Source organism: Poeciliopsis prolifica, unplaced genomic scaffold (assembly GCF_027474105.1).
Source record: "Poeciliopsis prolifica strain line A6 unplaced genomic scaffold, Auburn_PproV2 SCAFFOLD048, whole genome shotgun sequence".
Lineage (NCBI taxonomy): Eukaryota > Metazoa > Chordata > Actinopteri > Cyprinodontiformes > Poeciliidae > Poeciliopsis > Poeciliopsis prolifica.
Window position 1 is genome coordinate 3386464 of NW_026562423.1, and position 21697 is coordinate 3408160.

Here is a 21697-nt window from a genome sequence, read left to right on the forward strand (position 1 = left end):
ATAACAAGCTTCCACCCCCAGAGCTTGAACTTTTCCTGTCTTTGTTTGGATGCCCAACCTTTTGATTTCAGTCTAAGCAGGAGAGACCCAATGTCTTTAGCATTAGCCTGGGCTAGCATCAGGCCTCCCCAGATCAAAGCGCTAATCAGGCCAGGCCTTTGAGACCGCCGAGCCGCCTGCGTTCCAGTTGAATGGACGGGGAGGAGGAATCAGGTCGATGGCATTGATCATCCAGAGCCATCTGTATGTTTGAGAAAAAGTGGGGAAAGAAACTATTCTGCCTTTCATTTTCTCTCCTGCAGTCATTGTTCCTCTCCCTGTGGTGTCAGTGAAAATTCTGGATTGAATGAAAGCAGACGGACGAACAAATCTTGGATGGATTGCATTTTAGCTAACATAGACCATTTTAATAAAATACAGAATACTACCTACCATCCAACTAAACTTGCTTAATTTGGAGCCTTTTTATCAACACTTGTTAGACAAGATACAAATGTCTTTGTAAGTGGTTCTTCTCAGACTAAATTCCATATTGACTACATACAGACTTAATTGTATATTGCATAGTATTTATTAATCTGCAGTTATCAGGAACATAGCCGAGTGTGTTCATCAATTATGGTGACCTCAGTCTTGTGGTGGACGCTTGTTTTCATGATCAATATATTCTGGCATCATCTTCTGTTCCAAATCGTCTCCCAGCTGTTGGAAATCTCAGGATTTCAGGCAAACGAGTTTAGTGTGTTTGGTTGTCTTTACTGTATTGCGGCATATTTGCTCTACAGATAGAAATGTTTGGCATATATCACTGCTGCACAATTAAATTCATGAAGTCAAAGATGCATCTTTTTAAGAGAGAGAAGAAAGACCTTGCGTTTTTCCAAAGATCCGTCTTTCTGATGCCCCAGCGGATCTGCAAAATGCTGATGACGCTGCCTATTACATCCACAACGTACGCTCTCTGGCTGGTGACCTTCAGCTACTATTTTGGCAATCACTCGTGATGCCAACTTGCTGCACTATACGTGCCAGCTGCTGCCATATCAATCATTTACATGCCTATTATTTCTCCATGCGCACAAAACAACATCCATATTTAGCAATTCTTCCCGAGGATTGACTTGTTTTTGTTTTTTTTGGCAGCCGGATGACTTGTACGGTTTTAAATTAGTCTGTCTCGCAAATTTGGAACTTTGAATTGTAAAATCTTGTGTTTTGGTTTGATAGGATATCTTTTCTTATGCAGTGTGCACTGTTAATTATGGTAATCTACTTGTATCCGTGTGTATTATGTTAATATACCAGGCCTGATTCAGTCAGTGCCCTTTCAACGAGTGACTTTCCATGTCAGATGCAGACATGAATGACACATTAATTATACAGTAATGTGAGTTTTGACATTTGATGTTTTTAGAAGTCCCCCTGCTGTCATTTAGTTTGCTTCATGTTCAGAGGAAGAAGGCTGTACCTCGGTGCCGGATTTGCAGTGAGGCACATGCTGCTTAATTGTGAGATTAAGCAGCATGAACACCACGGTCTTTATAAAATGCTGGATTATTGTTGATAGGCATTGGTAATAGGCATTTATTGTAATCTCTCTCTCTCTTTGCCTGTGTGTTAAGGTGGTGCAGCTCAAGGAACTGCTGGCCGTTCGCCACTCTGTGTTTGTGATCGGGAATGCGGGCACCGGTAAGAGTCACGTGATGAGATCGCTCCAGCGGACCTATCAGAACATGAAGCGTCGGCCCGTGTGGGCAGACCTCAATCCGAAGGCGGTGACCAATGACGAGCTCTTCGGAATCATCAACCCGGCAACCAGAGAGTGGAAAGATGGTGATTACCATGTCCTTCAGAAAGAGGATTTGATTAGCGCTAAGTGTTTAATGACGTGCCTTGAATACCCTGAATGTGAACTCATCTTCTCACAGGGCTCTTCTCCAGCGTAATGCGTGAACTGGCCAACATTAGTCACAGTGGGCCTAAGTGGATTGTTCTAGATGGAGACATTGATCCAATGTGGATTGAGTCACTCAACACGGTTATGGATGACAACAAGGTGTGAGGAAATTATGTGTCTTTAAAGGCTGAATTTTCTGTTTTGTTTAGACACAAAATGAGCTCTCAGCTTCAGCAATTAGAGTTGACTCATCACTAACAGTGAACAGACAGCTACTTGTTCTGACTGGATCTAATAATAGACAGAACTTTTCCAGTGGCACAGCGTGATTACATGCTGTGTGACAGAACCTCTTCTGTGTCTGTTAGGTGCTGACTCTGGCCAGTAATGAGCGCATCCCTCTGAACCCCACCATGAGGCTGGTGTTTGAGATTAGCCACCTTCGCACTGCTACTCCTGCTACTGTATCGAGGGCAGGTACATCAGCTTATAAATGCCTTTCTATGTTTGCTTCTCTCCACCTTTTCCACTTAAATGTCTTACTGAATCCAAAACCTGATGAGCTGAAAATACTGTGCCTTGCAAAAGTTTTATAACCGTCAAACTTTTTCACATTTCCATTCAGTATAACCAAATATAGGTGTTTTTCTTAAATATTTCAGGGCACTATGGGACTTTATTTAAGAAATTGTAATAGAGTATATAGAAAGCCTGCTCTACCACCATACCACTGTAATACAATTTAAGTGTATTTTGGGTATGGATTTGACATAATTGACCATCATAAAGGAGTGTTTATTTGTGAAGAAGAAAAAGAACACATGCGTAACTTTCTTTGTTCAATCAAGACTTTAAAAGTGTGCAATGGTTTTATATTTAGCAATTCTAACTCATGAAATATGCTTAGAATCCATCTCATTATGAACTCTGAATACTTTCTCTGCCCTTTCTGTAGAAAAGCATCCCTACTGTGTGATCCCACCACCACCATATTTCAAGTTTAACACTTCCACTTTTTAAGCTTGTTTTACAAGCTTAAAAATATATTTTTTTCCCCATTTAATCTGAGAATCTACTTCCAGATACTTGCTGTTTCCCCTGTAGGGTTTGTAGGAAATCACAAACATGGCGTCCTTTAAAAAAATAGCTTACTTCATGCCATTGTACCATAAATGCCATGGAGGCTATTTAACAAGCAGTTTTATTTTGTTTGTTTTTGTTTTTTTTAAACAACAGGATTAAATTTGAGCACACATGGATTGTATGAACTCATGATCTGACTTCTCAAGGTAGTAGATTGGACTAGATTTTATTGAGGGCTATTGATGTAAAACTACCTTTGATTTTCTATTTGGAGAAAACAAAAAATCCATTTCACAATTATCCACCAATTATATGAAATCACCCTCAGAGACTTTTAATGTTGCATTAGGAAATCTGAAAACTAATAATACTTTTGCAAGGCACTGTAGGTTTATCCATACATTTTAATCACAACACTTCTCACTACCTGCCCACCCAGGCATTCTGTATATAAATCCAGCAGACCTTGGGTGGAGCCCACAGGTGTCCAGCTGGATCGACAAGAGGGAAGTCCAATCCGAGAAGGCAAACCTCACCATTTTATTCGACAAGTATCTCCCCTCCTGCTTGGATGTTCTCAAATCAAGGTACCGTGATGTTCCTGCAGCGATGGGAAGTGCTCAGTCATGTTGACACAAGAGTTTCCTGCGTGACACTGCAAAGGGAGGAGGGCTGTGTTAAGTGGGCGTGTGGGACAGGGGGAGCAAACGGGGAGTGACTCAGAAAGAACTGGATGTGATTCTACATTCTGTACAAAGACCATTTGCATCCTCTGACACCTTCATCATCGTTGCTGCCGGAGCAAACAACAGGAAGCAGGGGAGGGATGAAGCATTGTGCTAACAAAAATTTTTAAATATGCACCACAGCTCATAAATTTGTCATCTGGTGTTTCGGAAGTGCATGATTAAATTTCTTGGGTTCTCAGAGTTTTTGTCCATTTTGTGAATTCTGTATAGAAGATAAGGGTTCTTGGTAAAAGTTTTCATTATCTCAAGATCTGTGAGATCTTGAGCCCAAATTATGTGACTGTCATAATTTGGGCTGGTGTTATATCTAAGGTGGAAGATTGTTTTTAAATCCTGTTATGATTTTTTTAAAAATAAGTACTTAATGCAGAGGTTTAAGCTTATTATGGATTTTCAATAATCCATACAAAGTCTTAATTTTACAAGCAAGATGAAGTTTAAACATATATTCACCTTAACCTTTTATTAGGTATTCCTGAAGTTTCTAATATGTGCTTTAGCTTGACAAGGCTGATGCCTATGTGCTTTTGGATTTTAACTGAATACATTTTATATTTTTGAAAGCTCTTATTGGGTTAACATGTTCTCAGAAGAATAGCAGAGTCCAAGAAATTCAGTGACAAGCTAAGAAAGAGAAAAGTGGACTTCAACAAATTGAGTCTTTTGGAACTATGTCTAAAGTCCTGGGGATCGTCATTTTAAAAAATGTTTCCAAAGTTTTTCTTTCACACTGTTTTTGGTCAGGTTCAAAAAGATCATCCCAATCCCAGAGCAGAGTCTTGTCCAGATGCTGTGCTACCTGCTGGAGTGTCTCCTGACTCCAGAAAATACACCACCAGACTCTTCCAAAGATCTTTATGAGCTCTACTTCGTCTTCGCTTCGATCTGGGCCTTTGGGGGAGCGCTGTTCCAGGACCAGGTACTGCTAAGACCTCTTGGCATGTGAGATGCTTCCTAAGTGGGAAGAACAAAGAAAATAAAAATCAGAGCTGCTAAAGGGTTTTTCCTTTCTTTTTTTTGTTACCCATCATAAGTCGAAATAGTTTTCTAGAATATTATGTAAGCCTCTTTGGCTTTTATGGAACTCAACATTGTCTCTATTGATGAAAAGTCATTTGAATGTTATTTTCTTTTGAAGGAATAGTAGTTTTTCCATGAAGGCAGAGATCTCCATCTGAAAATGAAATGGACTGCGTTCCCACTCAGAAACACACAGGCTGACTGAATTTAAATCAGCAGGAGAGCCATGGCAAGCAGTTGCTTAGCAATCCAGTTAGTTCGGTACAGTAAGTGTGTCCATCTAAGTTATGGGATAAAACTGCTTTCCCCTCGGTACAAATGTACTCCACTTTATTTTCCCATCACAGATGCATTTAAATGCTAAGTGGTTTTATTGACTGGAGAGGCAGTGGTGAATGGAGGAGACAGGTATCAAGGGTTGGGAAGAAAGAGGGGAAGGCAGGGAACTGCCAGCCAGCAGGTGATGAGACTTCTTCACTGGCCGAATCACATGGATGGATAGATGGGTCTGCCATCTCTCATTTTCTACCCTTCAGCTGCTCCAACTCCATTTATGCATTGGGGCCATTTATTCATCCTTTGGTTTGTGTTCACACCAGTGTAAATCAAATGCACGGATCCATAGCTGCTGTATGGAGGAGAAAAAGCAGAGAGGAAGTCATTTTACAATATTGACCGCATTGCCTCCCCTCTGTGTCTCTCTGTGTGAGTGCAGCTGGTCGACTACAGAGTGGAGTTCAGCAAGTGGTGGGTTGCTGAGTTCAAAACCATCAAGTTCCCATCGCAGGGCACCGTGTTCGATTACTACATCGACCCAGAGAGCAAAAAATTCGAACTGTGGTCCAAGATGGTCACCAAGTTTGAGATGGATCCAGATATACCTCTTCAGGTAAATCTTAAACCAGGCAGCTCTGTCTAGACTCTGGGCGTATGTCCTTGTTTTTTTCTTTTTCCCAGACTGAATGGATAATTCTTACTAAATATGTTGCTTATCACAAGCTGCAGACCACCAAATGTCCCTCTTAACTTTTATTGAATGCAACTTTCACTTTCACCTCATTTTGTACACTCATAGCTGTTGTAGCCTACCAAAACAATAACTTGGTAAAGGAACCACTAATAACAGTTCTGAATTCCTCCTGTCTGCAGGCATGTCTGGTTCACACCGCTGAGACGGTCCGAGTGCGTTACTTTGTGGACCGCCTCCTGGAGCACCGCAGGCCAGTCATGGTGGTCGGGAATGCCGGCACTGGGAAGTCTCTCCTAATCGGGGATAAACTTGAGTCATTGGATGCTGAGAAATACATGTTCAGAAACGTCCCATTTAACTATTACACCACGTCTGCTATGCTGCAAGGTAGGTGTAAGTGGGTCTGTTTTGCTTCCAGTTAGTTGCATATAGTTGAAAGGGTAACAAACTGAATTATTTAAAATCGGGTCAAACCAACATCTAGATGCTTTCCAAAAGCTTTTACCTCGACTGGATTGAAATGTTGTGTTCTATGCTTAAAAACATCATGCCATACTCATGATGATGGCTTGAAAAAGCATGATTGAGGTGCAGCTTGCTAAGGAACTAATATCTGAATGTTATCAGTGGTGGAAGTGTATATTTGAGACTGCAGAGATTAGAGAAAAGCCACAATCAATTCAAACTTTTGTCGTATGTATGTAATCATTTCACCCTGGGTTAATGCTTAAACTAAATACTTATGAGGCAAATTAGCAAAAAACAATATTCATGTCCCTGATGAGTTTATGCAAATCTCTGGCTGGGTTTGTTTGCTGTGATGGTTGATCTGGAAATATGCTAAATTGAAAATCAGTCAGGAAACGGAGCTTAACATGGCATGAAGAAGACTAACAAATGCAAACAACAAGCAGATAATGAACAAATGCAACAAAAGAGCCTATGAACTGACAGGGGTAATCGGAGAGTGAACAATGTGCAGATAACAAAAGCAGGAGGGCAAGTAACTGGGGCTGAACAACGAAAAACAATTTCAGTTAAAAAAAAATCAAAGCAAAGAAGATGCAAATACATGGAAGTAAATAATAGTAAAATAAAAGGAACAGAATGCAGAATCAGAACAAAACCAAGGATAATTCAATAGCAAGCAACACTCATAAATCACAGCTATTGATCCTGTTACATCATATTTTTTTCCAAAAACAGTTAAAAGTGTTGTGTTGATTTTGAACCAGAACAGCTGTGACTTTTAATGCCTTAGTTACTGTTTAATGCTCAGAGAAGTGTATCATCACATGTGTTGCTATCAATAGCAGAACATCTAAAACTACATCTGATCTGGTTTTAGTTGAAAAGCTAGAGTATAAAACAATTTTCCTTTTTTTAATCATTTGATCTTCCCCACATATATTATTTATCTGAAGTGTGCACTGTTTAATGTGTGTGAATCATGTTTGAGACGCCATAAAAGGTAAAGCCAATAGACAAAAAGGAGAAGGGCATTCTGTAAAGTCTTGATCTACCACGCAGCTGTGCTGGAGAAGCCCCTAGAGAAAAAAGCAGGGCGCAACTACGGCCCTCCTGGCAGCAGAAGACTGATCTACTTCATAGATGACATGAATATGCCTGAGGTAGATGCATATGGCACGGTGCAACCTCACACACTCATCCGCCAACACATGGACTACAAGCATTGGTAAGACCAAGTCATTTGCAATTCATCACACGCATAGGCAAGCTCAAGTACGCACTAATCTTTGAAAAAGATATTTAATCAGGTAAATGTCACGGTAAAAAGAAAGTGTATCTTCAGTTAATTGTTGGGCCTTTTGCATCAATAAACAGAAATTATAAGTGGCATTCATCTGATTTTAGAATTGTTTACCTGAAGTGTAAATAAATGCTAAACAAATTCTGGTAGCTCTTTATTTGAAGGGGTGTTCATAAGATCGACATAATTCAGTTGTCATAAAGTGTCGTTTGGTAAATAATGACACTTTTAATACAAAGTTGCACCACAAGTTGCATTTAAAGTCCCTTAAATGTGTCAACTTTGTATTCAGAGTCATCAGTTACCAAATGACATTTCGGGACAACAGTCAAACATTCATGAAGACTCCTTCATGTTCATAAAATATTTTGTGGCAGTATTATGTCACAAACATGATAATATTCATGTGTTGAATTATTAGTAACAATTTTAAGGGAAGGACAATTACATCTGTTTTTGATGCTCTGGACCCATCTCAGCTGACCCTATTATGTCAGTCTTATGCACACCCCTTCAAATAAAGTGTTACTCGAATTAAAATTTACTCTGCAGCGGAGTTCATGATCAAACAGTCCAAGTCATGCGGCTACAAAAAAAGTCCAAATCAGCACATTTCATGACCAGTTTGACATTTTTTTATTACTGATATCAACTAATATGAAACGATTGTATTGTGGAGAATTTTTCAGCCATATCACCCAGACCTATAGATGTCACTAATAATAATAATAATAATAATAATTTAGTATTTTCTGTTTTAACAAAATGTTAATGGAATACAAAGGCATTTTATATTAGAAAAAAATGATTTTCTTTTATTTCTCACAGCTAGCTAGCTTTTTAGTACTTGTGAAATTGTCCCCCTTTCAGTATTCAGAGCTCCCTGCATCAGTATGCATATTCTGCAACTTTTATGAGTATCAGAAGTTATACGTGAAAGCTGGCCTGTGTGATTCCCCGTAAAAAGGATTTTGTTGCTCATCTCTCTGACACAGTGAGGCCATTCTGAACATGGTTCCACTGCGTCAGACACTGGCTGACTGGATTAGACACGGTCAGCCCATTAGAGATATGCTTGGAGGACTTCAGGTATGAAATTGAGAGGAAGGAGGTTGCTTCCGAGACACGCCAGCTTAAGCGGGAGCCGAGGCATCCGTATCAGGAAGAGGCACAGGGGGAGAAGTCTGTGTGTGACCGCTGGCCGACGTTGGTGTTTATGTTCCTGCAAAGCAGTGGAATAATAATTTTTTTTCTTTTCTCCCTGTGTGTGTTCTGCAGGTATGACCGTAATAAACTGCTTTTGAAAGAAATACACAACGTTCAATACGTTTCCTGCATGAACCCCACGGCTGGCAGCTTCACCATTAATCCCAGGCTGCAGGTAGACTAACACATTCAGGACATTTTCCCAGAACATGGCGTACCACTGGTTACACAATGAAGTGGCAGGGGGGGACATATGCTCCTTTTCTGCTTGCACATGCATTGTGGTAGACATGGCAAAACTGTAAATAGCTCAGAACAAAATGATGCCATTATAAATTGTAGAAGAATTAATATTATTATTAATTTACAGCTTTGTAAATTCAATAAAAGCATGCAGTAGGATACATGTGCATACTAAATCTACATTATTGTAACTCCGAATGAACATCAATGCAGACTTGATGAGAAATCCTCCATTTCACAGGTTCATAGATAATGTTCAGAAAAAGAAAAATGATCCTCTGGGAAACAGTTGAATGAAAATGGTATATATAGTCCTGATTAACAGTGCTAAGCCCATCCTCCTGTCTCTGATTGGTTGTTTTTTACCTGGAGCTGTATAATTTTTGTGAGATGAGATTATCACACATTATCTGCCTTTTGTTATAGTGTAAGGACATAGACAGTTTTAACAAATATGTAAAAAAAAACAACATATTTTTATATGAGCTATCTACTGCAGCTTTAGGGTCCAAATTATATAGCTTATTTGGAAAAAAAAACAAAAAATAAAACAGTTGATTTGGGGATTAGCTACTTTTTAATACTGAGTGTGCTGGAAAAAATATAGGAGGAAAATCACTCCAAATATTTAGTTTTCGTATTAGTGTAACTTAAAAAATTTAAAGTTTTGAAATAAATGTTAATGCCACCAAACAAAAGATTTATGTTGTTGGCCTCCCCTGTGTGTAGAGTAAGAGGTATGAGACTGGATGTTGTAAAGAGAAAGATTTGTTGTAGACATGAACAAATGGTAGGAGACATTAAGAGAGGAATATGTGTGATAGAGCATGCTGGATGCATTCCAGTGAGCCTTGCTTCTTTCTGATGGTGTCACACATCAAAGCAACTTTCCTGAACAAAATGACAGGAACAAGGTTGGGGTGGAAAGGTGACAAAGCAGGCAGACGGCAAAGAACAGGCACACATGTGGAATGTTTAGCTGCAGAGACTATAGGCTCTCCTCAGACTCACACTTGTTCTCCTCTGAATAACAAAGAAGAAGAATGTTTTGTTTTTTCCATCCTGTGCAAGAACAGAATATTATGCACTCGGTTCATGAGTGCATTTTAAGGTTGTGGCGGGAACAGAAAAATGGTGGGAAAGAGCAGCGTCCCCAAATTCCTTCACAGAAAACAAAGCTTATTTCAAGTCATGTTTGCTAAAGGTGCATTAAACTATTGATGCCGCTGTTCCTTTTTCTCACCGCTTTTCCATTTTAGCTTTGTTTAAATTAAAAGACGCATTGAAATTAGTGTGAAAAGCAAGATTCAGTCACCCATGTCCTGACTGTTAAAACCACATAATAACACAAGAGTGTTCTTTCCTCTATTTATCTTTTTTTCTTTATGCATTAGGGTAATAAGGTCTTGAATTGGATATACGCTGCTTCTGTGTTTTGAAAACTTTCCACATATAGGCTTATGTAACCACTCTGCCGTTAGAGGAAGTTATCCATTCATCTGCAGGGGATGGGAACATGTTTTGGACTTGAAGGGCTCTTTAAAGTCTGCTTTTTTTGTGTCAGCAAAGTAACACATGTGATGCTGCAGGGAATTTATAAAATGCAGCTGAAGTCACACACTCTGCTTTCAGATGCATTCAGATTTATTGGCATGTAGAAAGTTGCACTACACATTTTTACAACACATGAATAACTTTTTACTGTCAAAAGAAAGTTGCACAAAAAGAGCTTTAATAAGTCAAACTCTGTTCTGGTGCGGTTTTAGCCTCGGTGTCATTAGCATGGAGCAGGTTTATCTTGTTGACTCTCCGTCTCTTTCTGCAGCGGCACTTCTGCGTCTTCGCCCTGTCCTTTCCCAGAGCAGAAGCCCTGAGCACCATCTACAGCTCCATCTTGTCTCAGCATCTGAGAGGAGAAGGGTTTAGCTCGACCCTGCAGAAGAGCAGCTCCACCCTGGTCAAGTTGGCCCTGGCCCTCCATCAACGCGTCTCCTCCACCTTCCTCCCCACGGCAGTCAAGTTCCACTACGTCTTCAACCTGCGGGACCTCTCCAACATATTCCAGGTGACCAAATGCAGCAGGGAAGGTTGACCTCGGGTTAATCTTCCCTGGAGGAGAAGTCGAAAGTTGCCTCCTTAAAGTTGGCTTCTTTTCGCCAACACCACCCACACCTCCTTTTCAGACAAGGGTATCCATATTTTACCTGAATTCTTTCTTCTTCTGCAGCTCTGCTTCCCTGGGCTTCTGTCACTAATTTCTCGCTAAATGATTATTGATTTAAGAGGCAGCACTGAAAGCTGGAAATGAGTCTGAAATAAGTGGAACAGAGAATACAATGGATTTGCTTTTCCATGGGTGCATAAATGTATTTAAATGAATATAATATCAGAGTGTTAACGCTATCAAGGGAGAGGCTTTCGGGGCAATATTTCTGTCAAAATCCTCCACGGTTTTAATGGAGGGCAGGCTCTTTCATTTAACGCACTCTGTTGTATAATTAATGCTTTGAGCCACTCAGCTATAGGAACTTAAATTTTCATTATTCTTTCCAGGAGTTTACAGATGGAGCCCACAGTTCTCACTGTTTTCATTATACAGAGCATATATAGGTGTTCTTATTCTACTCTCATAAGATTTTACACACTTTCCTTTCGCTCCTAAAAGTGCAGCTTCTGTGTGTTTGCACCTCTCTGGTAATGTCCAGCTTCTACTAAAATTTATTAACAGGCACAATAAACTTATAACATCGTAATTAGCTAATACCACAATATCACTTTGATCGTAAATGTTTCTGTAAGTTTAGCTGGCAAAACCTCACACAAGAATCAAAACTGTATCTCACACCTCGCAATAGTGTTAAGTACGCATGGGTGGGTGTCGCTACAACTTTGAGAAAAACAATCACAACCTCATAGGAGATTTTGCAGTCAATTAAATAAATTAAAACCTCCATCGTATGGTAACTGCTCGGTCAGAGATTGAAAACACCAAATTGTTGTCCTTCACCAAGACACTACACCCGCCTTGCCTGTGATGCTGATTGTGTGACAGCCTCACTTCTGCTAGATGGATGTAGTTTACCATCATCAGCGTGTGAACGTGTGCATGAATGATTTTGGTGTGAAGCGCTTTGGAATCTTTGGACTTGATAAAACGATGTCATCTCAACCATTTAACACAACCTTTATTACAATGAGATCATTCAGACAGTCGAACATGATGGTGGTGGTGTGATGATCTGGGCCTCCTCCGCTGTCTTATGACCTGGACGACTTGCTGTAATCGATGGAAATTTAGCTTTTTATAGAAATGCCTTGAGGATGATGTACGTTTATGATCTGGCACTCGTTACCGTTACCGCTATCGTTTGTTCTATTTATGGGTCAAGCTTTTTAGTGTGACTTACATTGACTGAAGATGCTGGGACATGAATTTCAATAAGCTGCTGAGGTTAAAAAATCCTTCATAGTGATAAAAAAAAAAGAGTCATTAGTGGTTATAACATGCGAGTTGTGTTTAGAAAGGAGTTGATTTTTCAACCTGTCTGCTTCTTCAGACAGGACCAGGTTGATTTGAATGTTCTCACAATAAATTAAATAATAAGCTGAAAGCAGTTTTTTTAGTTTCTAAGGTCTCCTTTGTTCAATATTGAAATTTGCTCCAGGGTCTGGAAACCTATAGGGTTTCATTATGACAGTGCACATTACTTCTTAATGTGATTGTTTATGCCAGTTATCAGTCATTAAAACGTTGTAAGACATTGTTAAACCCTCCAACGATCTCTTGGTATCAACCAATCGGAGGCATTTGTTGCCGGTTTGAAGCATGTGGATTTAAAGGGGAAAGCCTGCTTTGCCATTCAGCAGCTCACGCCCTGAAAACCTCAGGGCTTAGTTCCAAGAGCCTTGATCACACACATCACTGGCTTCAAACAGATGCGATTTTACGTGAAGACTTTGAAACCAGTGTTTGAAGACGCCACTCAGACCAGTTCGACAAAGTCTTTGTGTTTTCTTTAATTGACCAGAACAGATTTCAGTGCTGAAGAAACTGCGTCAAAACTGTCTGGTTGGACCAGTCCACCTATAGAAATATGTAAAGAGAGCTAGATTAAAAAGCACTCCCATTTGCTCGTTTGAAGTTTTTCTTCCTTGCGTACTCGAGCCGCGGCTGCAACACCTCAGGACAGGTGGGAAGAGGTGAGCTGCCTCACACCATGCGCCTGCGCCTCAGTCGAAATACTCCAATCAAGTCTCTGCTTTTCTGCACCTACAGATGTGGGGAAGGGTTTGTTGGGTTTGTTGTGACAGTACAAACACTTCCTCTAATTCTGAGCCGCAGGCCTAAACGGTTGTCAGTCCGTGTTTTCTAGCTGGACGTTTGAGAAGTTTGCCTCAGCTGAAATAATTGGGGAGACTTTATGTGATTCTTTGTGTTTTTGTGTGTGTGTGTGTGTTTTTTTAAAATAACTTTTGGAACTCTGGGATGCAGCCAACAGAAAGTGTCTCATTATGATGAACCCTAATGAGCCAGAAAGCTGGGCACAAAGACTCTGCATGAGCTTGCACTAGTCTGAGTAAAGGTGTTTACAAATGTGACAAAAAAAAGATGAAGGTCCAGTTGAGAATCAAGAACGAGTCTTTAGGGTATCGTTCCCAAATTAACTCACCTTTTTCTTTTCCAGTTTAGTGAAGAAGTGAGCATGAGCTATTCCTAGCCATTTTTCTTCTTTCACCACTAAGCGCTTTTTTTTTTTTTTATCCTCAGTGCATTTTTTTTTTTTGTCATAATCTCTCCTTTGAAACTCAACTCGCTTTGAGCTTTCAAGTTGATCAATAAGGTCAGCTTATAAGTGGGCATGTTGTGAGTGACGAGCAGCAACTAAATTCTTCTAACAGGCCGAGACAAACAGTTTGGAGATCTACAGGGAATGTTGTCGAGTAGCTCCGTTTGCCAATGTTCGTTAACTGTAATGACCGACGGGCATATCCACCGGCCTGTCTTCTCCACGTCAACCTAAACGAGCTCCTTGACGCTTGAGAGCTGCAGGGGGGGGCGAGCGGGGCGGTTGAAAGCAGATGGAGACAGAATCAGAAGAGAGTACATGAGACTTGTGGTGCAATGAGACCGGCACCAAACTGTACTGACTGCTCTATATGTCTGTATGATTTTCAGTGGAGAGTCAGCTGGGTGCATTTGTCAGTTGTTTGGGGCTCAGAGCAGCTGTCAGGCATAGAGGAGAGCGAGTCCATGGAAACAGACAGCCCTGTACGGAAGATGCATGTCGACACCCAGAGCTCTAATCCCTCTCCTCTGAGTTGAACGGAGTGGGAAGATGTCGGGGGAAGATTCTGTGAGATAGTCGGCCAAAGTCAGCGGGATGTAGTGGGGGGAGCAAAGTTCTTTCTCCTCTTGGTTTGTGAGGCGCTTTGCTATATCTTTATCTGGCAAATAGCTAAAGGTTAAAAGTATCGGCGCTCCAGAGAATTGCAGTGTCTTGCAAAAGCAATCCCACTCCTTGAAGTCAAAGTTTATAGTATTCTATTGGGATTTTATGTGATAGAACAACGCAGAGTAATGCATCACTGAAATGTAGAGGAAAAATTTATCTTTGTCTTTCAACAAAGATAAATTAGCATCTTCATTAACGCCACAATCATGACTTTTGGTCATTGTGTATTTAGGTTTAGCGTTGCATATTTGGACAAGTATTCCCTCTGGTTTTGATTGCTGTGCAGCTGGAAGGATTTTTGCTCTTACTTATTTTACTTTTGTAGCATTATGATGCATAACCGAGGCAACAAGGTATAGTTTTTACAACTGGAACTGAGCAGCTGATTAGCATTTCAAAAGTTCAAATATTACCAGAAATACAACCCCAAATTCCAGACGAGCTGAAAAGAGAGGCTTAATGGATGAAGTGGAGGACCAAAGAGATTTTAGTCGTCAAATGAATAAAGTCGTAAGAAAGTCCAATAGATGCTGTTTACGATCAGTTATTTCTGTGGAAAGTGGATCATTTTTCTTCCACTAAATGTTCTGCTTTGTGCTGGCCTGCCGCAAAAAAAGAAAACATGGAAGTTTGTGAGAAAATATGGAAAAGTTTTTGAGCGGATGACTACTTTGGCAAGTCACTGTATAGACCCATATGGTGTTTTGTTTTCGTCAGCTGTACTTGCGCTGGGTGTCAAGATCGATACAAATAAACACTGAAATGAAGTAGAACGGAGCAGATCTGTGCAAAGTTTAGAGATTCTCTGCTTTCATACATCTTAGAGTGTCTGCTTAAAATCCTCGCGCACACGTCCATACGCCCACACGCACGCCACATCTCCCATCTGCACAATTACACAGTGGATTTAGCAGCCAATTGTCACGTTCAGCAGTATCCGTAGGCAGATCAGGTTCAGCTGGCTTCACCTCCAGTGATGATTCTGTTGATGAGAATAGGATCTGGGGCGGGAGACGCAACACATCTGCTTGGCTGCATCTCCTGGGTGACGGTACACAGAGCGCCTCTCTGTCCTCTCCCTCAGCCGATGCAGCACCTATTATAGGATGCACATACCCTGTGGTTCTGCCTGAATGCATCATCCACGCCTCTGTGGGAAATCAGACACGTCACACTGTCCTCCACCACGGGCACACTTATCACCGATCACACACTGAACACTCGTTTTGCCTCGTGACTCGTTCTAAGGAAGAAGAAAATGTAAAACAGGGTCAAGAACCAATCCGTTGCGTGCGGTTCGGCCATCAGCCAGTCGGATCAACATTTTCCTCCAAACTAAAGCATCGCTGGATAGACTGGGCTCAAGTAGATTTGAATTCCCTAAAGAGCGCCATTTTTCTTGTTAGATTTGTTTTGACATCTCCTCATTGTTAACATTTTTATTTTTTACGTTTTTTGTTAAATAGGAGAAAGAAGTGTTGTTTCTGCCAGCATCAAATACTGACGGCAGACAAAAGTAAATTTGCCTCGCCATTTTATGGTTCCTTGCTGAGGGCGGAGAATCGAACCTTCAACCTGCTGAAATTGTGCAAACTGTGGCACAATGACTCACTGCAAGGATCAGGTGGACATAAGCTTTTCAAATTTATAGTGGAAAATGATTCTTGATGCAATCATTCAGCGTTTTCTATCATTTTATTAGATTTCACCAAAATATTTTGCTCGGTTTGGTGAGGCATTCAGGCTCCTCCATGTCTGTGTTGCTCCAAGTATCATGGACTAATAATTTTCTTCACCCTGAACATTTCTCCTTCGACTGCCAGGGAATAAGGAGAGTCTCTGAACTTGCAGCTCCTGGTTGGGAACCAGGATGATTAAAGGGGCTGAAAAGCAGTAAAACAGCAGGAAGTGGCAACATTCAGAATGATGTGGGAAGCTCGCAGCTTAAATAAACCGCCCATAATGGCGAGGTATTGAAATGTTCTGTAGATCATCTGCTGAGTAGCAGCACAGCTTGACTTGAGTGCCTGGAACCAGCTTTTATGGTAATATGGCATGTATTTAATATGTTAAATTTGAAACATTAAATCCAATCAAAAAAAAAAGAAGAAATGGATAAAAGTCATATTTTTTCTTATTTACTGCACAGAATATTATCCATATTTGCTCTTTTTTTTATTCAGGTAATTGGCTAAGGTAGTTATCCAGTAAAAGCCGGCTCCCAGCTGCAGCATGTAGCTTTCATGAACATGTTTCATACATATTTGTTCAAATTATCATTATGTCATGAAAGTATAACAGAAAACACACAATTTGTGGAAAAAAAAAACTCTCTGCCTTCTTCTGATGCAGCTATTGTCATCTGCAAAAATCCTCCACTCCCAGTCAGAAATAACCAATCAGAGGCAACAGGAAGGCCTTTACGCAAAAAATCAAGCTTGTGTACGCGTTGCTAAATGTGCTAATGATGGAGAAACAACTTACCGCTACAGAAAAGCTGTTTATCTGCCGTCATCTAACTAACCTTAGCATTCAGTTTTTGATCTAGTGATGTATTTCTGTAGAATCGCAGGGAGCTTCATGGGTAAAAAACAGATTGTTTAAAACTGTTACATACTGCATCTTCATTAGAAATGCCACTCCGAACTTGCCAATCGTAATGGTAAATCATTACATTAATAAAAACGATTGGTGACACTCCTTTATTCTTCAGCTTATACACCATAAATGTCTGGTTTTTGAGACCCAACTTATTTCTGAAGAGCCCAACTTCTGTTTCTGCCAGCCAGCTGACTGGCAGGGTGCAGGAACAGACTGGGGAGAGGCACCACTACAAAGTAAAGTACATTAGCTCTCTGTGAGCTCACTCACAGAGCTTAGCTTTGCCTGTTTAGGAAAGTCCTTCTGTGTGATCCAGGTTTTTTTTTAATTTAAATCAGATAATTCTCCCTGCCCACTGAACCTGGCCCACTTTACAATACAATACTTTAACAATTGGATGGAAGAAAAGTGCAGCTATTATTTCACCGAGTTCCCCTGTCACACCTCCCAGCAGCCGGCCCACTCAGAGCATCTAGTGATTTACCCACAGTCGCTTTGCTCTGTTTCCCCCCTTGTTCTGCTGTAAATGGACCAAATCAGCCTCTGAAATAAAACCCAAAGCCCTTCTCCTTTCCTGCTTTTTCTGCTCAGGGCATTCTCTTCAGTACCGGCAAGTGCATGAAAAGCCCAGCGGACCTGCTGAAAATCTACCTGCATGAGTCCAGCCGGGTCTATAGGGACAAGCTGGTGGAGGAGCAGGACATCCAGGCCTTTGATAAGCTACAGACGGACACACTGAAAAAGTTCTACGAGGTGAGAGTTTTTTTTATTCTAGAGTTCAGTGGGGGCAGACCAGAGCGGGGAGTGAATCATTAGGCTGCCTGTTCTGTATCTGGACTTGGACATCAGTGGCCAACACGGCGAGGAGGAGGGGGGAAAAAAAAAAAAAAGAAGATTTTTCGGGGAAGAGCGAGCGTACAGCCTGCAGAGACTTAGGGGAGAATATTAATCAGTGTGGTACGGGGTCCGGCTGTCAGGGTCTGCACTGCCAGGCCAGCGAATTGGAAAACATTTTAATGGTTTCCTCTCCACTGCTTCCTCCGTACCCTTTCCTGCCCTGTGTCATGCCACTGAGAAGAACCTGAAAAACATGCGCAAACACTCACAGACAAATAAGAAAAGAGACCGTGCAACATTATGTTATCAACTCCTTGCATAAAATCCAAACTTACAACTTCCCTCTACTTCCACAAAAATCCGTAGAATTTTTTTCTGTCCAATACCAAATCATTGATTTTCTTGGACTCACGTCCATGTGAGGCCTTTAGCAACAACAGGATAATTGCTGCAGGTTCTATGATAGAGGAAGTAATTTTGAAAGTTTTGTTTCCAATAATTTACAGTTTTCAGGTTTTTGTAAAGCTTTCACCGTCCATTACAAGTTTTGGTAAATTATGAAATATAAGATCCAAGAACCAAATTCTAAATATTCTTTCACTCTTCCTGCAGGAAGCTGTAAACTATATGAGCAGCAGAAGTAGCGCCATAGGTTTTTACTTGTATGACAAAAATCTCAAAATGATTATAGGTCACATTTTTAACTGTCTTCAGGATCTTGTTAGCTAGCAGTACTGAAACATCAATCTCTGTGTGTGTTGATAAGAGAATTTATATCCTTAATTTAACTCTGCGTTTGCCAAGAGGCTGTCAACGTTTCCAACTCGACCTCGTTCTTTGACAGAAGTTGACTTCTTAAAGGGATCAAACAGAGCAACTTTGCTGGGGTGTCTTCAATCTTCCTGTTATCTGCTGAAAATCTTCCTCTCTCACTCTTCTTTTTTTATTTAGCTTTCTTTCCTTTTAATTGAAAATAGTTTCCTTTTGATAGCTTCTTACAGCTGTGGGGTTCCGCATGTCGTTACTTTGTGCTTCACTGAGAAGAAAAAAAAGCAGATTTCCGAGTTTCTGACCAGTTAGATTCAATCAAGTTGAAAATCAACAGATTCCTGTCAGCAGTCAAGTTTTTCAGAGCAGCTCGTCTCTCAGAAATGAGTTCAATGAATATTTTTCTTCTCACATACGTCCTTCCTTAACAGACAAAATACACGGCAAAAAATTTTGGTGCCGGCATGGATGAGAATTAACTGGGTCAGGCTCTGCGCAGCAAAGACATTTAGCCGTGTCCCTGTCCGCACTGTTTAGGCCTAACAGCAATGTTCTGCTGGCAAGCGAACTGTGTTCCCCTCCCTGTTTACCACTGGTGTGTGTGTGCGTGTCTATGAATCTTCCCCTGAGGATGTGGAGGAGGAGCTGCAGCGGACCCGGGAGTTGAACCTGTACTGCCACTTTGCCCGCGGGCCAGGGGAGCCCAGGTACATGTCAGTGGAGTCCTGGAGCAGCCTCAGTAAAATCCTGCTGGATGTTCTGGACAGCTACAATGAGGTCAACGCTACCCTGAACCTGGTGCTGTTTGAAGATGCCATGGCTCACATGTGAGTACAGGAACAAATGTTTCTTGTCTTTACGGTGTTTTAAGATTCAGCGTTAAAACCAGGCAGCAATCAGTATGCAGCATAAATATAAACTAAATCTACATCTCTTGTTATTGATGTAGATTTAGGAGTCAAATTGATCGTCTAACTGATGACATGCCAAAACATGCATTCTGTAAAAAGATTTATCAAGTAAAACAGCGAGGCGCCCTATGCATCGCACAACACAAACAAGCTGCTCACTTTTCGCCAACCGATTGAAAAGCAACAAGTTAAGTCATAAGTCGTCCTGGAACCTGCTGTTATCACAGCTTGAGCATTCAAAGGTAGCATACTGACGTGTTTGGAAGTCAGTATGCTACCTTTCATCCTGTCTTTTGCTCGCCAACGTTTCTTGAACGCAGGAAACGGGTCGACATCTGTTTTTGAGCAGTCGCACGTACTGAACAAGTTCAGATTAGTTTCACTTATCTTGAACGAAGAAGGCTAAATACTCTACTGACACCCAACGAAACCCAGCCAACTTACAACTGCAGTTCCAATCCTTTACTTTCCAATGTACAACCCTCAGCGTGAATAATTCTACGTTGGGAAGAATAGATACTCCTTTAGACCTGGGACTTTTTTCTGTTTCTCGTTGATATTGAAATTATTTACTTTTTTAGCTTCAGTATTATCATTACGCTTAGAAATCTGACAGCAAACTTTGGAGGCTTTCCTGATCAATTTTCCAGCCGATAAATCGGCCCAAATTTTCTTAATTTTGGTTGGTTAAAACATGTGAAGCTGATTTTATGCACCGATTTTATCTGCCTCGGCACTGGTCTACAAATCAACCACTTTTGCTCCACTGTGAGAGAAGTTTGAGAACCCTCCCACCTCATTGTGTCAACACCTTTCAATGACTGAACTCGTGTTTGGAAAGTACAACAGTTTGAGCAAATAAAGTCCTGGATAATGAAAGCAGATAATGAAGAAAACGGAGTGGAATTCAAGAAAACGAAGGGAGTTAAAATCTGTCTTCAATTGTTGAGCTATAGTGCCAGTTGGTGTGTAAGAAGTTTAAATGTCATCTTACGTATAATCACTGAAAGTAGCTGAAACATTATTGGAAATGCAAGAAAATGCAAAGCAGCTGAACTATCATCAGGAAGAGATGAAATTTAAATGTCAGCGCAACTGGTAGCGTGGAAACAACTGAGATTTGTCACTGTGCATGTAAAACATGGCAGTAGTTAAAATGAGAGTTGTGTTTGTAAGCCGTTCCTTTCATAATGAAATCAGGCCATCTATTAAAAATGAAGATACACAAGAGTATTTTTTACATCCTGTTTAGGAGATTGAAGTGTTCTGGAGGCCAGCTCGGTCTAGAGAAAAATAACAGTTTTAATTGGAAACTGTGATCATACGGAGACTGGCGTTGTTCTGCATGAAAACGGACAAAAACAACCACAAAGCGAAGCTCCCGGTGTTTGTTTTGTTGGATGAGTCAGGTGCCGTGTTCAGCCAGCATTCCCTCCTCTCTCACCCTTTCCTTTCCGCCGATTCCTCCCTCCCCCGAATGTCTGCTCTCTCCATGCAGCTGCCGAATAAACCGAATCCTGGAGTCTCCACGGGGCAACGCGCTGCTGGTCGGAGTAGGCGGCAGCGGCAAGCAGAGCCTGACCCGACTGGCTGCTTTCATCTCCAATCTGGAGGTTTTTCAGATCACCTTGAGAAAAAGCTACAGTCTCGCAGACCTAAAGGTCAGAAAAGGATACCAGACAACCTTTTTTTTTCTTATTTTGTCACTTTATTTATGTCTGGACATTGATGCAGTTCTAACACATAGATATGCATTAGAATATTCATATATAGCTGTAGCCTTTTGTTTAGGATCTCTGGCCTGCTGCAAAGGGAGTCTCTTAAGTTTTCTAACATGTATTTTTCCAGCAGTGCCCTGTATTTATGTCCATCTATCATGTCAGCAAAGCTGAACAGCAACACGCATCGGGGGAGGCACATTTTAGCCCATCTTTTGACAGGCAAATGATGCCTTCACCAGACCTTAGTCACGTCACACTGCATTGTACTGAAACTCAAGAAATTGCTACGTCTGTAGATTTTAGCGACATGTAGATATCTAGTCATGCCACAGGTGGCACAGCTCACCACTAGAAACGTAAAGCGTTACTAAATGAATTTGTCATACAATGAAATGCTCACTGTGTAAATCTTTTAAATTTCAGAGTATCAGCTGAGCATTGCTTCTGCTCAACTGGGTTTCTTGAGA

The 21697-nt window shown here is 40.9% G+C and overlaps 1 protein-coding gene across 1 annotated transcript in view; it reads left to right on the plus strand.

Annotated features, from left to right (window-relative positions):
- The window catches only part of dnah9 (dynein, axonemal, heavy chain 9), a 145762-nt gene that overhangs the window by 51490 nt on the left and 72575 nt on the right, over window positions 1-21697 (plus strand). The window contains 13 exon segments of the mRNA XM_055057536.1: window positions 1623-1833; window positions 1929-2056; window positions 2266-2374; window positions 3420-3567; window positions 4474-4648; window positions 5465-5638; window positions 5899-6106; window positions 7250-7415; window positions 8769-8871; window positions 10765-11004; window positions 17585-17746; window positions 19229-19425; window positions 21008-21170. Of these exon segments, the coding sequence (XP_054913511.1) occupies window positions 1623-1833; window positions 1929-2056; window positions 2266-2374; window positions 3420-3567; window positions 4474-4648; window positions 5465-5638; window positions 5899-6106; window positions 7250-7415; window positions 8769-8871; window positions 10765-11004; window positions 17585-17746; window positions 19229-19425; window positions 21008-21170 (2184 nt within the window).